The sequence below is a fragment of the Dipteris shenzhenensis genome, chromosome 14 (assembly GCF_047967505.1).
Source record: "Dipteris shenzhenensis isolate YYH24624 ecotype China chromosome 14, Dip_SZ_1.0, whole genome shotgun sequence".
NCBI classification, from domain to species: Eukaryota; Viridiplantae; Streptophyta; class Polypodiopsida; order Gleicheniales; family Dipteridaceae; genus Dipteris; species Dipteris shenzhenensis.
In genome coordinates this window covers 47,203,547-47,219,420 of record NC_141609.1, presented here as the reverse complement: position 1 = coordinate 47,219,420, position 15,874 = coordinate 47,203,547, and the positions used below count along the sequence as shown (strand labels likewise).

The following is a 15,874-nucleotide window of genomic DNA, read 5'->3' as shown; positions in this document are numbered from 1 at the left end:
GAGAAAATTAGCGATAAATTCATAAAATACTTATTTGCATATAGACTTATCAAATTGTGCAAAAGACATGTTGAATATCTAAATCATTCCTTGCCATTTGATCTAATATGCTACATGACCCCATTTGAATTTGTCAATCGAAAGATATTGGTTATTAAAGTTTGGTAGTTTATGGCAATCAATATAGATTTTTTCAAAAAAATCAAATGCCATCGTCAACTTAGCTTTTTGTACCAAATCCAAATGAGTGCCTAATTTTCTAGCATTCACCTTTTAAAAACTCTCTCTCTCTCTCTCTCTCTCTCCCCCTTAGTTTTTTGTTATGCCTCCTTTCCAAGCAAGAATCAACTTTGTATAAGAGTCCCACATTCTTGGTTTTTAGTTCAAGTTGTGCTCTGGGAATGAAACATGTATGCTTGTCAAAAATCACATGATCATATTTCAATAATATGCTAGTACTATTCCTTGACATTCCAACTGTAGGATTTGTTTTGCTCGCTTTCCCAAGCTTGTCAATTAGCACTTTATTATGAGGGTCATATTCACCGAATGCCATGGTCAACTTAGCTTTTGTTACCAAATCCAAATGAGCACCTAATTTTCTAGCATTCGCCTTTTAAAAACCCTCTCTCTCTCTCTCTCTCTCTCTCTCTCTCTCTCTCTCTCTCTCTCTCCCCCCCCCTTAGTTTTTTGTTATGCCTCCTTTCCAAGCAAGAATCAACTTTGTATAAGAGTCCCACATTCTTGGTTTTTAGTTCAAGTTGTGCTCTCGGAATGAAACATGTATGCTTGTCAAAAATCACATGAATATATTTCAATAATATGCTAGTACTATTCCTTGACATTCCAACCACAGGATTTGTTGTGCTCGCTTTCCCAAGCTTGTCAATTAGCACTTTATTATGAGGGTCATATTCACCAAATGCTATGGGTGCATAATATAGTTTGAAAGTGCTATTCAATAATATGCTAGTATTATCATATTGGCCTTCCAACCATGGTATTTGTTATGCTCCCTTTCCAAAGCTTGTCAATGAACATTTTTGTATGAGGGTAATATTCAATGAAATCGGACCTTGTCGAAATGTGTCAAATGACATGCTCCTAGTTCCTTGACATATATTTCAAAACCAAATTTCAAAGGCTAAACCTAATAAAATACACATAGTTTATTACCAAGATTCCTTGGCTCAACCCTTCTCAATGGCCCCAATTCTTGAGATTGGAGTTTTCAAAACACATCAAAGCCTTTTTGCAAAAAAAAAACACATCAAAGCTGTTTGTGGCGCTCAAGCCAACCCTATTTTTCATTGTGATTTGGACACAAGCATCATTCCAATAAAGATTCTTTCTAGACTCATTGTGTATAAGCATTTGAAATTGTATTTGCCTATGCTATTCATGCAATACCCAAGCATCCTAGGATTTCCCTAAATATTTCATATGATACCACAAGGATCCCCATGAAAATTATGCTTTTTCATTTGGTTTAATGTTACTACACATTGCTTTTTATCTTATCAACCTTTTCACAATTTATTTTTCTTTCGGAAATGTAGATGCTACTACCATTTTCTTTTTATATTATCCCATTCTATCAACTTTTTCAATAGCATACTTCCCCTCGCCCAGAAATGTACTCATTTGTTAAGAATATGTATACATTCTATCAACCTTTTCAAAATCATAGTACCCCGCACAGAGCAGTGCACTCGTTTGTTAAGAAGTCATATAATTTTGGAAGAAAGCCCAAGTTAGTATCCTCATCTACTCATAGTAATTACACACACGTCTAAAGTAGTGTCACATCATTACTTTGGTTAAGCTTTTGTATACTTTTGGAAGCAAGCCCACGTTAATATCCTCACATACTCACAGTAACTACACACACATCTAAACTAGTGTAAAACATCACTATTATTAAGTATCTTGGTGCATCCTCAAACTATTCTATGAATTGGATTTGTGCTTGCAAATGTGCAACATGGATTTGCAGTTTGTAATCTATCACCAAATAGTTTCAGCTTTCCCAAACAAGCATTTCGTCTAAGCTAAAAAAGATCACAAAAAAGAAAGTGAATTAAATACCATAAAAATATTCACTTCAAAAATATATATGCATGTGTTTTCTTAGCTTGTTTTCAAGCTCAAACAAATCTATGCTATGGATATTTGAATACCTTGGGCCATAGGGATTACCAATGCCACAAGCTTGAGTATTGATACTTAAAAGTATCTTTATACTATCTTTACATATGAGCTACATATAGCTATCTTCTAACTACTTATGCTCATGGACAAGAATCAAATTAAAGAACTAATGGCATGCACTGAATACTAATCCCATGACTGTGTGTTAGAGTGACTGCAGATGCACTATTGGACGAGCATTTAGTGTAGAATATCTTGAGGTGCAAGAACGTTTTGCTCACATATTTTAATAGGATCCCATCATTGCATGGATCCTTGGAGTTCATTGAATCTCCCTCTAGCATTATTAATGCCAACAATGAGTCTCCTATAGCCTTTTGATTGACTATACCAAAAATTTGGACTACAAGGTTTTCAATGGTAAAACCCCACGAAAGAAATTCAAAATTGAAATCTTAATTAATTTTATGGCTCCATCTTACTAGCTCTTTCTCTAAGAAGAATATGATCTTTGGACATTTGCAATATAATTGTTTGGCATGTCCATCATGATTATGGTGGTGGCGGTGTCAACAACTTCTTGTAATTTCTACTTGGCTTCACTTTGTGTAGCCACTATCAATTGGGCACCATGTAATTTTTCTAGCAAGGTGAATTTTTTAGGGAAACTCCTCCTTTACACACACACACACATATATATATATATATTAACATATACATGTGTGTGTGTGTGTGTACAAATTATAACAAGGTTTTCACAGGTGATACTCCAAGACAGAACTTCAGAATTCAAATCATAATTAATTTTATAGCTCAACCTTACTAGCTCTTTTCTCCAACAAGAAGATGATCTTTTGACATTTGCAATATAATTGTTTGGCATGTCAGTCATGATTATGGTGGTGGCTGTGCCAATAATTTCTTGCGCTTTCTACTTGGGTTTTCTTTGTCTGGCCATTGGCATGTATAATTGTGCTAACAAGGTGATTTTTTAGGGGAACCTCCTCCTTTTGAGTACAAATTTTTCTCCATTTTTTTAGGGGAACCTTGCACCAAGGCACTCATGATCCGAACTCTAATACATTACAAGCAAAACTAATTGTCTTGCACACAATTTTTGCAAAACGTGTATGATTTGATTTTTCTTTATGAAATGAGAGTTCCACTTGATCTCAACTACATATTCTTGTTTGTATTTCATGTTTTTGTTTACCCCCCCTCATCCAAAAGACCCCCCCCCCCCTTGGGCATCACATATTATGAAAAATATGTAGAAATCTTAAAATCTTGCATATTTTTCAAGGTATATACCTTATATTTTGTGGGAGGGGGGACATGAAATTTGCATATTTTTCCCTTGCATATTTGAATTTTTTTAAGGAAATCCATGCATATTATTTATGGACCTTGTCCCCCCATGCCCTGGATTTTGGATGAGGGTCGTAACATATGACATATTGAGTTAGCGCCCCAGGTGCAAAGTATAATGCCCATCGGATATGCTTTGGATGGTTATGCACAACCGACAAAAAATAGTATCTGAGGTGTGTTATTCAAACACGCACATACCCGATGGGCATTATACTATGAAATTGCATTATTCCCACCTATACTGAGGTGCATGCAAAGTATCATTTTAACTAAGTGTTATGCACAACCGACAAAAAATAGTATCTGAGGTGTGTTATTCAAACACGCACATACCCGATGGGCATTATACTATGAAATTGCATTATTCCCACCTATACTGAGGTGCATGCAAAGTATCATTTTCATCAGATATGCTTTGGATGGTCAAAATCGCCAACAAACCCCTATTTTCACCCAAGTGCTATGCACAACCATTAAAAAACATGCTTTGAGGTGTGTTACTCAAACGCCCTCATACCCGATGGGTAGAATAATTTTCATGCATGTTAATACCACGTATTGTGAGGTGAGTGCAAAGTATCATGGCTGTTGGATATGTTTGGATAGTCGAAGTCACCACAAACCCCGTTTTTCACCAATTGGTATGCACAACTGCAAAATATCTATGGTGCATTATTCAAACGTGCACGTGCCTATCTCTCTCTCTCTCTCTCTCTCTCTCTCTCTCTCTCTCTCTCTCTCTCTCTCTCTCTCTCTCTCTCCTCTCTCTTTGCCACCTATCAAAGGCTGAAATCAGCTTTGTGTAAAAGGCCCACATGCTTCATTTTTAGTTCAAGTTGTACTGTGGAAATGAAAACATGTATGCTTGTCAAAAATCATATAATCATATTTCAATAATATGCTAGTACTAGTCTTGATATTCCAACCATAGGATTTGTTATGCTCCCTCTTCCGAAGCTTGTCAATGAGCATTTTATAATGAGGGTCATACTCAAAGAATGTTCTAGGTGTTCTATACTCAAAAAATGTTATGAGTGTACTATAGAGTGGGAAAATGCTATCAACATTGAACAATGTGCTTGTATTATAGTATTATCACATTGGCATTCCAACCACAAGATTTGTTATGCTCCCTTTCAATGAGCATTTTCTTATGAGGGTCATACTCAATGAATTGTTAGGTGTACAATTCTCGTACAATTTATGTAGGTGGGTTAAGATAGCATGGGAGAATGCTATGTGTGTGTGTGTGTGTGTGTGTGTGTGTAGAATGCAACTGATTAGCAATTGGACCTTGTCGAAATGTGTGAAATGGCATTTGGTAGTCCCTTGACCAATATTTCAAAGCTTAAAATTTAAAGGGTACATATAGTATATTACCAAGGTTCAACCCTTCTCGATGGCCCCAATCCTTGAGATTTTTGCTCTGGATCCTTTACATGCTAAGAACATGAGGATCATGCTACCTTTGTTGATGATATGTTGGTCCATATACGGCCTCATTAAACGAGGTGTTTCAATCAAATTCATTGACATCAGCATTGTAACAATGCACTAAGCACATGCCAAAGAGTAGAGATTCATGCTCCACATCCAACCTATGGCATTCGATGTGACATGAACCAAGATGGCATAGAGAAGTACTTTGTTGCATTTACATTTTGAAAGATGTGTTTATCATTCATACATAATCAATTCCCCAATTGTAGTTTTCAAAACACATCAAAGCCATTTGTGGTGCTCAAGCCAACCCTATTCTCCATTGCACTTTAGACAGAGACATTCTTTGCATTTACATTGTGTATAATCATTTAAAATCGTATTGTGTATGCCATTGATGCAATATGCAAGCATCCCTTGATTCACCTATGTCATCCATGCAATACCCCCAAAATCCCCATGTTACTACACATTGTTTTTTATCTTGTCAAATTCTATCAACCTTTCCACAATTGTAATTACTATTTGGAAATGTAGATACAAAAGCATACTACCCCTCCCAAGCAAGGTATATAACCCAACAAAGCACAAGCTAATATATTCAATTAATCATGGTACTTACATACACTTCTAAACTAGTGTTACAACATCACTATTTGTTAAAATATTTTTATATTTTTGGAAGCAAGACCGAGTTAATATCTTCAACTAGTCATATCAAGTACACACTAATCTAAACTAGTGCCACAACATCAATATTATTAAGTGTCTAGACGCATCCTCAACCTACTATTCTAGGAATCAGATTTGTGCTTGCAAACCTAAAACATGGGTTTGCATTTCATAATCTACCACTGCAAAACTGATTTCAACATTCCCAAACAAGTGTTTCATCTAAGCTAAAAAAGATACCCAAAAACGAAAGTAAATTAAATACAATAATATTAACAGTCAAAAAGCTATATGCGTGTGTTTTTTTAGCTTGCATGTCAAGCCCAACCTAATTAATAATGCACTTGGATACCTTGAGCCACATGGATTACTAGTGCCACAGATTTGTTTTAAACAAACCATTTGAACACGTGTAAGAGAAGCTAAGGATAGCATATACAATGGCTCTTAGACAAGAGTGGAGAGGAGAGAACATAGGGACCATGATCATGCATAAGCCTCTTGAAAGCCTTTCCATGCATCCCCTTGATCACAATAGTGAACACGGAACCCTTCATGAATACTCACACAAGCTGACTTCTTCAACCTAGACTATGCTTTGGGATGAAGCAAGATAAGTGGGTGGGCAAGCGAACAAGAAGTCCACATGGAGCCTCTGGAGTCTTGCTACCATACTCATTCATATCCATTTTAACGTTATAATAATGTCCCCCTCCACCCTTTGCCTTAGTTCTCCTCTCCTCGCATCGCTACAAGTACATATTTGTGAATGATAAAATATTATTTCTTTAGAAGAAATTTTTCAGCTTAACATCGAAGTGCTAGTTTTTGGGCCATAGGCTACTTGCCTCTCTTCTTGTTTTGTTTTCATTCGTTAGTAGGCTTGTGTGGCTAGGAGAGATGGGGTTTCAACACTAGAATATAACCATCCCTACAGCTACATTATCGCAAATTATATATCTCTTTGCATCCCTACAGCTATACCATTGTGAATTATATTTTAATAGAGAAGGGAACATACTAGTAAGTACAAGGTGAAAACTTTATAGCTCGACTAAAAATCAACTTAAGGGGCATGCACATTTTGAGCATCACATGATACTAGTCATGAAGAAAGCTACTACTCAAGGGAAGATTAGCACCAAACTAGTTGACTCATGTAGAAAATCATGTCTTGGTGGACCAATGTATGTGTCTTGTTTTGCACTTCAACTACTATTGCTTTGCTAATTGTCCATCTACCTCTCCCTAATCATAGGGTGGCGCACAAGTCTAGCACATAAACTCCTTAGAGGATACTAAAATTGCATGGAATGAAGTACGAGCAGTGAAGGCTAAAAGAATACATAGAATTGGTTTGACTAGGAGGTTAAAATCATCAAAATAGAATTGGTTTCACAAATAGGTTAAAAGCATCACAATGTAGTGAAGTCCTCATTAGAAACAATCCTTCCCCGCTCAGGGAAGTGACTGTTCAAAGCCCAGCTATAGAGAAGTGACTCTGCACAGCCCAGCTATGGACGGCTGTTGACAGCCAGCTATGGAGAAGCACAGCCCAGCAATGGAGACTGTTTCCAGCCAGCTATGGAGAAGCACAGCCCAGCAATGGAGCCTGTTTCCAGCCGGCTATGGAGAAGTGACTCTGCGTAGCTCAGCTATGGAAATATAAATCGTTTGCTTTCCTGTGTTGGATGTTCTTGCCCAATAACACTGCCCAAAAGGAACAGATCATTCTCCAGCCTAGGTTCGCTTGCCGTCTCGCGACTGCAAAGTAGCCACCTTCGATCCGTCTGGGATGAAGGAAATCCAGACCAGGGGAAGCAATGCGGCCATGGCCTGCAGGAAGATCCCAGTGGGGAGCTCGGAGAAGTCATTGGAGGAGATATGAAGCATGGACGCGAGGGTCACGCCCATGTAACCACTGATGATGGTGGCGAGGCACTGGACGGACATGAAGGCAGCAAGCAGGGAGCCTTCGCTGCCTGCAGGGCATAGCTGCGCCAACAAGACCATGAAGGGAAGGATCTTGAACTGGTTGAGGGCGTCAACGAAGGCTGATCCGCCAAGAACAAGCACAGCATCGGGGATTCCCAGCTCCACATTCATTCTCTTGACCAGGAAGATGTCGAAGAGCATGGAGAAGCATAGCAGGATCTGAATTCCCCCCAGAAGCTTTCGGAGCGGCATGGCTTTCAGATAGCGGCTGTATACAGCGCTTCCTCCCATCAGAGCTACTTGACCCATCACCTTCGCGAGGCCTACTATCGAAGGATCCACCTTCAGATGCTGCGTTTGGAAGAAGAACATCGTCCCTGCTAAGGTAGGTATCATGGCGTAGGACGCCATGAACCACGATAAAGGGTACAAGATCTCTGGTTGCCTCACCAGATGAATAAGGTCCGTGAATTGCTGCCCCATTCCGGGGGTTTTGATGAGCTCTTCGTCCATTACTGCTTCTACCCTCGCCAGATTCACTGACGAATGCATCCATCCATCCTCGACTGTGGAAGAAACATCAGAGCCGTTCACCAGGCTGGGCAGTAGTTTGGGCCTCTTCTTCGTGGCCTTGGAGAGCTCCATGGTTTCGTTCCTCTTTTCCATGTCGCCATTCATAGCATGCGGCATTCTCAAGCCAAAAGAGCCCTCATTTACCCCGATGGACTTGAAGACTTGGAAGGAAACGAGCAGCCCGAATACCCCAAACATTACCTTGAAATCCATCCGGCTCAGAGCGAATGCTGCAATCAAGTTCCCCAGAACTCCGCCTGCAGCCGTTGAGAACCATGCGAACGATTGCAATTCACCTGTGGATTTCTTCTTCTTCGCACATTCAGCCACAAGTGCATCGTTTGCAACATCGACCATAGACGCCCCCAGGTTGCTCATTGCGAGGAAGATTGCGATCATCAACACCGAAGAGCCACCCCCGGGGAAAAACGCAATCATGCCCCATGAAAGCACTTGTAGGGAACCTAAATTACAGACAACACTTTGGTCAGTTTGTGCACCCATTGCCAAGAAATCAAGCGACCGATATTAGAAGAAGAACTTGAAATGGATGCCACATAAGGAACCAGAAAATACCTCCAATTACAAGATACGGCACACGATGAGCCCCTCCGATGTACACAGCATCGGAAACAATCCCGTAGACGGGCTTAGCCACCATAGGGAGGTTAACAGTATTTTGTACAATCTGCAGTGTGCTTGGATCGACTGTGAGGACATCTTTGAAGTAAAAATTGACGGCGAACCACGGAAAGCAACGGAAGCCTTGGATCCAGTAACCCAAGCCTACCAAAACCATCAAGGACACTCCATAAATCCGCCCCAAATTGTCAAGCCAGTTGAACACAGCCATGCCTTCTGTCCTTCTACGAGGGAATGATGGGGCAGTGAGAAGGAAGCAGAAAATTCTGCGACTCTGCCGTCGAGCTAAGGTAACGAGGCTCCCAGTGAGGCTTTGCAGCAGGAAGGGGGCTGAATGGATCAAGGCTATCTGGTTCACAGAATCAAGAAGCGAGAAAGGACTGGAGTCAGGGCTGGAAGTGGGGGAGGAGAGATCGACAAGGCAATCCTTCTGCACGATTGTAAGCCGGAACTGTCCTTCCAAAGTTTCCTGCAGTCCTGCCTGCCTTCCGTCACAAGATTGCCTTGTACCAGTTCTCACTGTTGCAGCGGATGCGTCCTCTCTGAGGTTCTTTCGTCTAATCTGATGAGATGTATGATTCTGCAGGTCGCCTTTGCTCCTACAAATGGCAATCCCTCTACGGGAGGGATGAGAGGCTGATGGGTTACATCCAGAGAGCTCTAAATCGCGAGCTGTCCCGAGACCTAAGCTTTCTGGGAAGAGGTGGGTCATGCGTTGTCGCCGCAGGAAAAGCAGGGGATCGCGGAGGCAGCAAGGACCGGGTCTGGGAGTCCCGAAACAGGGGCGATGGGAGGTCCATGGGGGAGGATCGGTGACAGTGTGGAGGATGGCACCATGAAAAGCAGGCATGGAATGGGGGAAGCAAAGCGAGGGAGGGGGCTACAAGAGGGAGCAGGGAGGGGGGGGGGGAGAGAGGAAGATGAGCCTTCTCAGTCACAAAGGGACGTGGGAGCTGAAGAATTTGGTGGTGGGTGGAGGGCAAGGAGGAGGCTGAAGGGTGTATTTCTCCTGCATAGCCAAGGGGAGATGGAGGGTGAGGTCTGAAGATTAGAGAGGCAGAAGGAAGAAGGAAAGTTTCTGTTGCGTCCAATAGAGACTGTGGGGAAAAGAAGGAGATTGCACAACAGTAAAGTTGTTTGTTTGAACTTTGCAACAACAGTGATCAGTGGGCAAAGGAAGGAGATTGCACAAGTAAAGTTTGCAACAGTGATAAAGAGAGATTTCACACGAGTAAAGTTGTTTCAAGTTTGCTAAATTGCAATTTGCAAGAGTCATCTGTGGGGAAATGAAGGAGATTGCGCAACAAGTAAAGTTGTTTGAATCTTTGTAACAACAGTGATTTTTTTGTCAAACACAAAGATCTGATTTTGCATTTGACTACAAGAAGATCACATCTGTTTTTGAAAGCGTTAGCTTTAGTTTTACTTCCAACTGCCCCCCCCTAACTACCATTTCCTCCCACCATGACACCTAACCCAACCCTTCTCCTAGCCTAACCCCAGTCCGGTTTTCCCTCCACCCTCATTCATTTGCTCTCTCTCTTGCAAATATCTTTCCTTCCCACGTCATCCTCCCTCTCCACGTGGTCCTCCTCCCCTCGGTCGCTTTTTTGTCCTTCAAATCTAGATTCTATTATATACTTCCCCACGCTCCCAAAATCTTCTCCCCTTGACCCAACTTCTTCTATTTGTCCATCTCATTCCATATTCTTAAGAAAAGAAAAAGAAAGAAACATCATTCTTTGCCAAGTCGGTAAGGTTATCACCAACTTACTTGACACCCCATTGCCTATTCTCCTTTAATGCTCCCAAATGCAAAACATAAAATAAAATCAAAGCAAAATTTGAGTTTAAGAATGATATATATTTCAAAGAAGTCTCAATTTGACCAATGAGCCTTTCAAACCCGAATGGTAAAATAGAAGGAAAGATGTCCCAAAAATCTCTCTCTCTCTCTCTCTCTCTCTCTCACACACATGCGCACTCACACACGTACTCACACATGCATACACATATGTGCATATGTAAGGATTCATGCACATCCATTGAATTTTTTGCCATGACTTGAAGTAGTCCCCAATATGACAAATGATACCCTTCTTCTATTGCCTTATTCAAAAGTGCCAATACACACACGGCACACACGTATGTACATATGTAAGGACCCATGCACCATGTTTGTATATGGGGTTTTGGCCATGTGGGATTTGAAGTAGTCCCCAATATGACAATGACACACTTCTTCTCTTGCCTTATTCAAAGCCAAACGTGTCAATCAATGTGTGGGCTTGAAGTGGAAAAATCTTGCTAACATCATATCATGTGGCTACGGTGAGGTTGCAACGGATCAATATCAACTTGACAATATTCTATCTCTTCTTCTCCAATCCCTTATTGGTACGGCTTTAGCATACAAGTAGGATGTTCCACCTTTTAGTATTTGCAAGAGCATGTACCCCAAGAGTGCTTCAAATGGAATTCCATAACAAGTATGCACAAGTGAAAATGTTTGTCACAATGAAGCAAATTTCGTCTTCATGTCATTCCAGAGAAATACATGTGTGTAAGTCTACCACTAATTAATTACATGACCCTTTCTACATTTTGTGTGTAGTAAACAATGATTGGTGGAGCTTAGTAATTGGAATATCCAACTTATTGTGATGCATGAATTTGCATGTTGACTAGATTTTCCATGTTGAATAACTCTCTAATGGAGTTTCTTCAGTGTCACAAAGACACATCCAATTGTGGAATCATACATTGAACCATATGTTGCACTAGCCCATTTTCCTTATTACAATTTTATTGCATATAACCATGTATCAAGCAATCTTATGTTGCTTTTATTGCATTTTATGGATGATGCACGCTTGTGTCAACATATGTTGATCATTGGTTTCTTCTTGATGATAATCTCTCTACATATTATATATTCATTCCCTTTCTGTCTGAAGATTGCATATCTAATACATTGATCATGAACGTTTGTTTCATTGCTAAATGCATTGTCGGCTTCCATGCTAACTTTGTTGTCATTGTTGACTTAGCACGGGCATTGGTTGGGGCACTACTCTTAGTGCACTTCTTTGATCTTTGACTTGATGTCAGATTGCATAAGTTTCTTCAACAACATTATGAAATATAATCAGGCCGAAATAGAGGTATTTCCTCTCCACTTGATCTTTAGCCTTATATAAATTTCCTGTGAAATAGTTCCATATCGCGCTAAAACTACTGCATATCGTGAGATCATGATATAAGTGTTGAACTTTCTACACGTCCTGCTTTTTGAATTGGGTATATCATCAAACAAAATTTTCCATTCTCTGATGGTTGTGCTCTTTACGGGAGGGTCACCCAATGTGATCGTACTTTGTGCTAAAGTCTTATCCATGTTGTGTATAGTGGTTCTCACTAATGAAATCTCTTCCAAACTATTGGTGGTGGTGTTGCTTGTAGAAAACTTATCCAAATTGATATTGCTCATTCATTGATTGAGTCTTATTCATTCTACATTGGGTGCATCTCTATTATTTCCACTTTACTAAGGTACACCTATAAATGTTGGATTTTCTACCTTTGATAGTTGCGATTTGTTGTCATTCACAACATATTAAAATGTTTTCTAGATTTGTTTAATATTGCAATGTATTTCCATTATTGTCTTTCTTAGTTGGAATAGAATAGTTGAAATTCTGGTTTGTAGATGTTGCCTTGGTTGTATAGTTTGCCTTTTTGTTTTGTAGACTTGGTTGATTATCATGTAGACTACTCAATGCATACTTTGGCTATCTATCGACTTATTGTTTTGTCAAGTTGCCTTTGCTAGTCAAACCCTTAATTGCAATCTTTTGTTTAATTGTCTAATCTATTTTCCACTTTGATTAATGGTTTAAGATCTGCTTGATTGTTGATGCGGGACTCCATTTGCTTAACTCCTTGCTTAACTCCATTTGCTTATTGATGCTAGTCTCCATTTGATTGCATTTTACTAAATCAATTTGCCACTTGAGTTTCCATACACTCTTTCACTTCCACATAGATGCTTATAAGTACTTAAACAATCATTTGGCATTGATTATTGATAAGTCTAGGTTTATAAGCACTTTTTTATTATCCTTTTGCATATTAGATGTGTCTTTGCATTCCATGTGACATCCAAGTGTTGGTGGCACATACAAGCTTGTGTCGTATAGGTACCGTTGTGCTCATGTGCTTACTACATCAAGAAAAATGCCTATGGAGTGCATGTGTCTAGGATGCACAATGATTACATGGGATATGATGAGGTGGTTGTGTGACATGAACAAATGGCATGGCTATACTAATGTGCTAATGTGGTTGTTGTCTAGGATGCACAATGATTACATGGGAGATTATGAGGTGGTTGTGTTGGCATGAACAAATGACATGGCTATACTAACACGACATGTACAAATGTTGTTGATGTGGTAAGTATTTTTACAATGATGTTGTCACAAGACACTACCATGTGTCAAAGTGGCATACTTGGAAAGGCTAGTGTGTAACGAAAAAGGAGGAAAAATGGGCATCAATGTGGTTGAGGTGCATGGGCAACAATGCGGTTGAGGTAGGTGGCGAGATGAGCAAAGCTACAATCAAGGATCACAATGGTGGTTGTGGTAATTTTCTCAGGCTTCTTTTGGCAAGCTTTTCTGGTTGTTTGGGATCTATCCTAGATATCTACGTTTTGAGTTATTCTTTACTTGGGTTTGCTACTGGGCACTCTGGACTCTCTGGAGAGCTAGAAACCATAGAGTCTTTGGAGATCTAGTTTTTTCTCCTTTTATTTTCTTTCATCATTCTTTACAACAATTGCTTTTCGATTGTCTGCAAACTTACTGCATAGATCACGATGTATATTTATCCTACATGGACATTTTTGCCTGATGTACTATTTCAGCTTACCAGTTTCTTTTTGTGGATAGCTCTCTTGTAATATAAAGCACTCAAAGTTTTCACTTAAAAAAATTTGTGTGTGTGTGGTGTGTGTGTGCACGCATACGCGCACGCGTGTGTGTGTGTATGTGTGTGTGTGGCCCGTATCAAAAAATGGATTTGTATGATAAGTGCAAAAGTGAAGCCAAGAGTAGATGTGTAACCCAACTCCAAAGTAGATGGTTATGCCCATAAAAAGTAAAGTTCTGCAAAATTGACTAGTTGATAAGGAGAACCACAAATGTCTAAAGAATTATCCAATGACTGTGAAATAACTGTATGGCACTAGCCCGACCAAAGGCTAGTTAGAAAATCAATGTGTGTGTTTGGATTTAATAGTCCCCTGAATAAATGAGCCATACAATTAATTCCAACATTTGAATAAAAAGTTGTATCTGGGATAAGAATGGAATTTATTTTTATTTTTTTTGAGACATCTAAGTTGAGAATTGTAACAAATTGAGAGTTTGCAAAAATTCCAACAAAATTGTGAATTTATAAAGATATTGAATTTGAAAGAGGAGCACAAGATTAGAACAAGATGTCGAATCCATCAGGTAGTCCAAATTTTGAGGTCAGGGTCCACTTACCTTTAATATAATTGGGGGGAAAAACTCACAATACAAAATGTAGAGTCTGAGAAGCCTTAATTTAAGCCAAATAATTAAATAAGAAATAAATGTAGGGAGGAAAGGGGAAACAAAAAAGGGAGAAGGGGGGGAGCAGTTGGGAAGAGGAAAGGTTGTGTATGTATTTACTAATAAAGTCAAAAAATTTTGATTAAAAAGTTAAAATATTATAAATGTAAAATTCCCTTGGGAAAAAAAGAAAGCTTGGGGTGTTGGATTATTACTAATTTGAAGTTAAGGTGCTAGTGGAATTGAATAATTCTTAAGGGGGAGTGAAAATTTGTTATGGCAGATAGTATGTCAAAGAAACTGGAAGAGAGAGAGAGAGAGAGAGAGAGAGAGAGAGAGAGAGAGAGAATGTGCTCTGTGTGTGTGTGTGTGTGTGTGTGTGTGTGTGTGTGTGTGTGTGTGTGTGTGTTCGTCCTATCAAACAATCTATCCTACTACACTACTAGACCAGTTTCCAATGTCAAAGTAAACCAATTGCAAACATCCGTTATTGCCCTTTTCAAACACCTAGTGAGAGTAGTCCATTAGTAACCAACCTCTTAATACTGCATAAGTGAGAATTATCCATATCATACCGTTCCTTCTGACAAAGTATCAAACTGGGAGTCAAGTTTTATACTCACATTCATGTTATTACATTGCAAAAAGTACAACAATACTAATGGCTAGTCTCTAATAGAATGTACAATTCTATTTATCAATACTTGGAGATAATCCACTGTAGAGTACGCCTCGAAGTTGCCAACACCATATCTTCATGCCTTAGATTTTATAATGCAAATCTGATGGAGAGGTATGCCGACTCACTTGGCACCATCACAACAAAAATGAAGGTTATAACAATATATTTTTGTTGTGGAAGCGTGGCTTTAATGTCGGCACATAGTTGTTATCCATGTCACTCTATCTAGATTAGCATCAAACCTTGGCATTCTTATTAAACATATGTTGGCCAAAAAATGTCAGAATTCTAGTAAGTTGTAGCAAGCAGAAAGGTATAATATAACAAGTGAAGTGTTTAGTAAAGTGAGGGTTAAAGACATTAATCCAGTTTCCATTTCAAAGTAAGCCATGGCCCCATAAACCTGCAAGATAAAATCTTAAAAGGGTCTCCAATTCTTGCATCATCAGGGTCATTCCATTCATAAGTAGAAAAGATTATCCCACTATGGGGTGTTATAATGAATTCAAAATTAATGGAAACATGTCCTGACTAACCCCTGCATCATAAATGTCACACTTTAGGCTTAATGCCTCCTTGACCTTGGGACTTGCCCCATAAAACTTCATATAATAATAGTTTCTAGCAAATAAACTCATATTAATACAAAATGAAGAATCAATAAAGGGACTCGAAAATGCCTAACTCTTTATCCCAAAAAGGTCTTTTAAGTCCATATCCCATAAAAAGTAAATTTTCCTTATGAAGAAGTAATAAAGGCATACTAACAGGCTCAAAAATTTCTTCCCAAAAATGCCAATTCTCGTGT

At 39.3% G+C, this 15,874-nt stretch overlaps 1 protein-coding gene across 1 annotated transcript; it reads right to left on the bottom strand.

Moving 5' to 3' along the window:
* Window positions 1-6,900: 6,900 nt before the first annotated feature.
* On the bottom strand, window positions 6,901-9,918 carry LOC147894733 (putative folate-biopterin transporter 7). Its single transcript, XM_087385108.1, has 2 exons — window positions 8,719-9,918; window positions 6,901-8,606 (listed from the first exon to the last, which is right to left on the bottom strand). Exons 1-2 carry the CDS (start codon window positions 9,632-9,634, stop codon window positions 7,375-7,377), a joined length of 2,148 nt encoding a protein of 715 aa, XP_087241234.1. The 5' UTR covers window positions 9,635-9,918; the 3' UTR covers window positions 6,901-7,374.
* Between the last annotated feature and the right edge of the window lie 5,956 nt (window positions 9,919-15,874).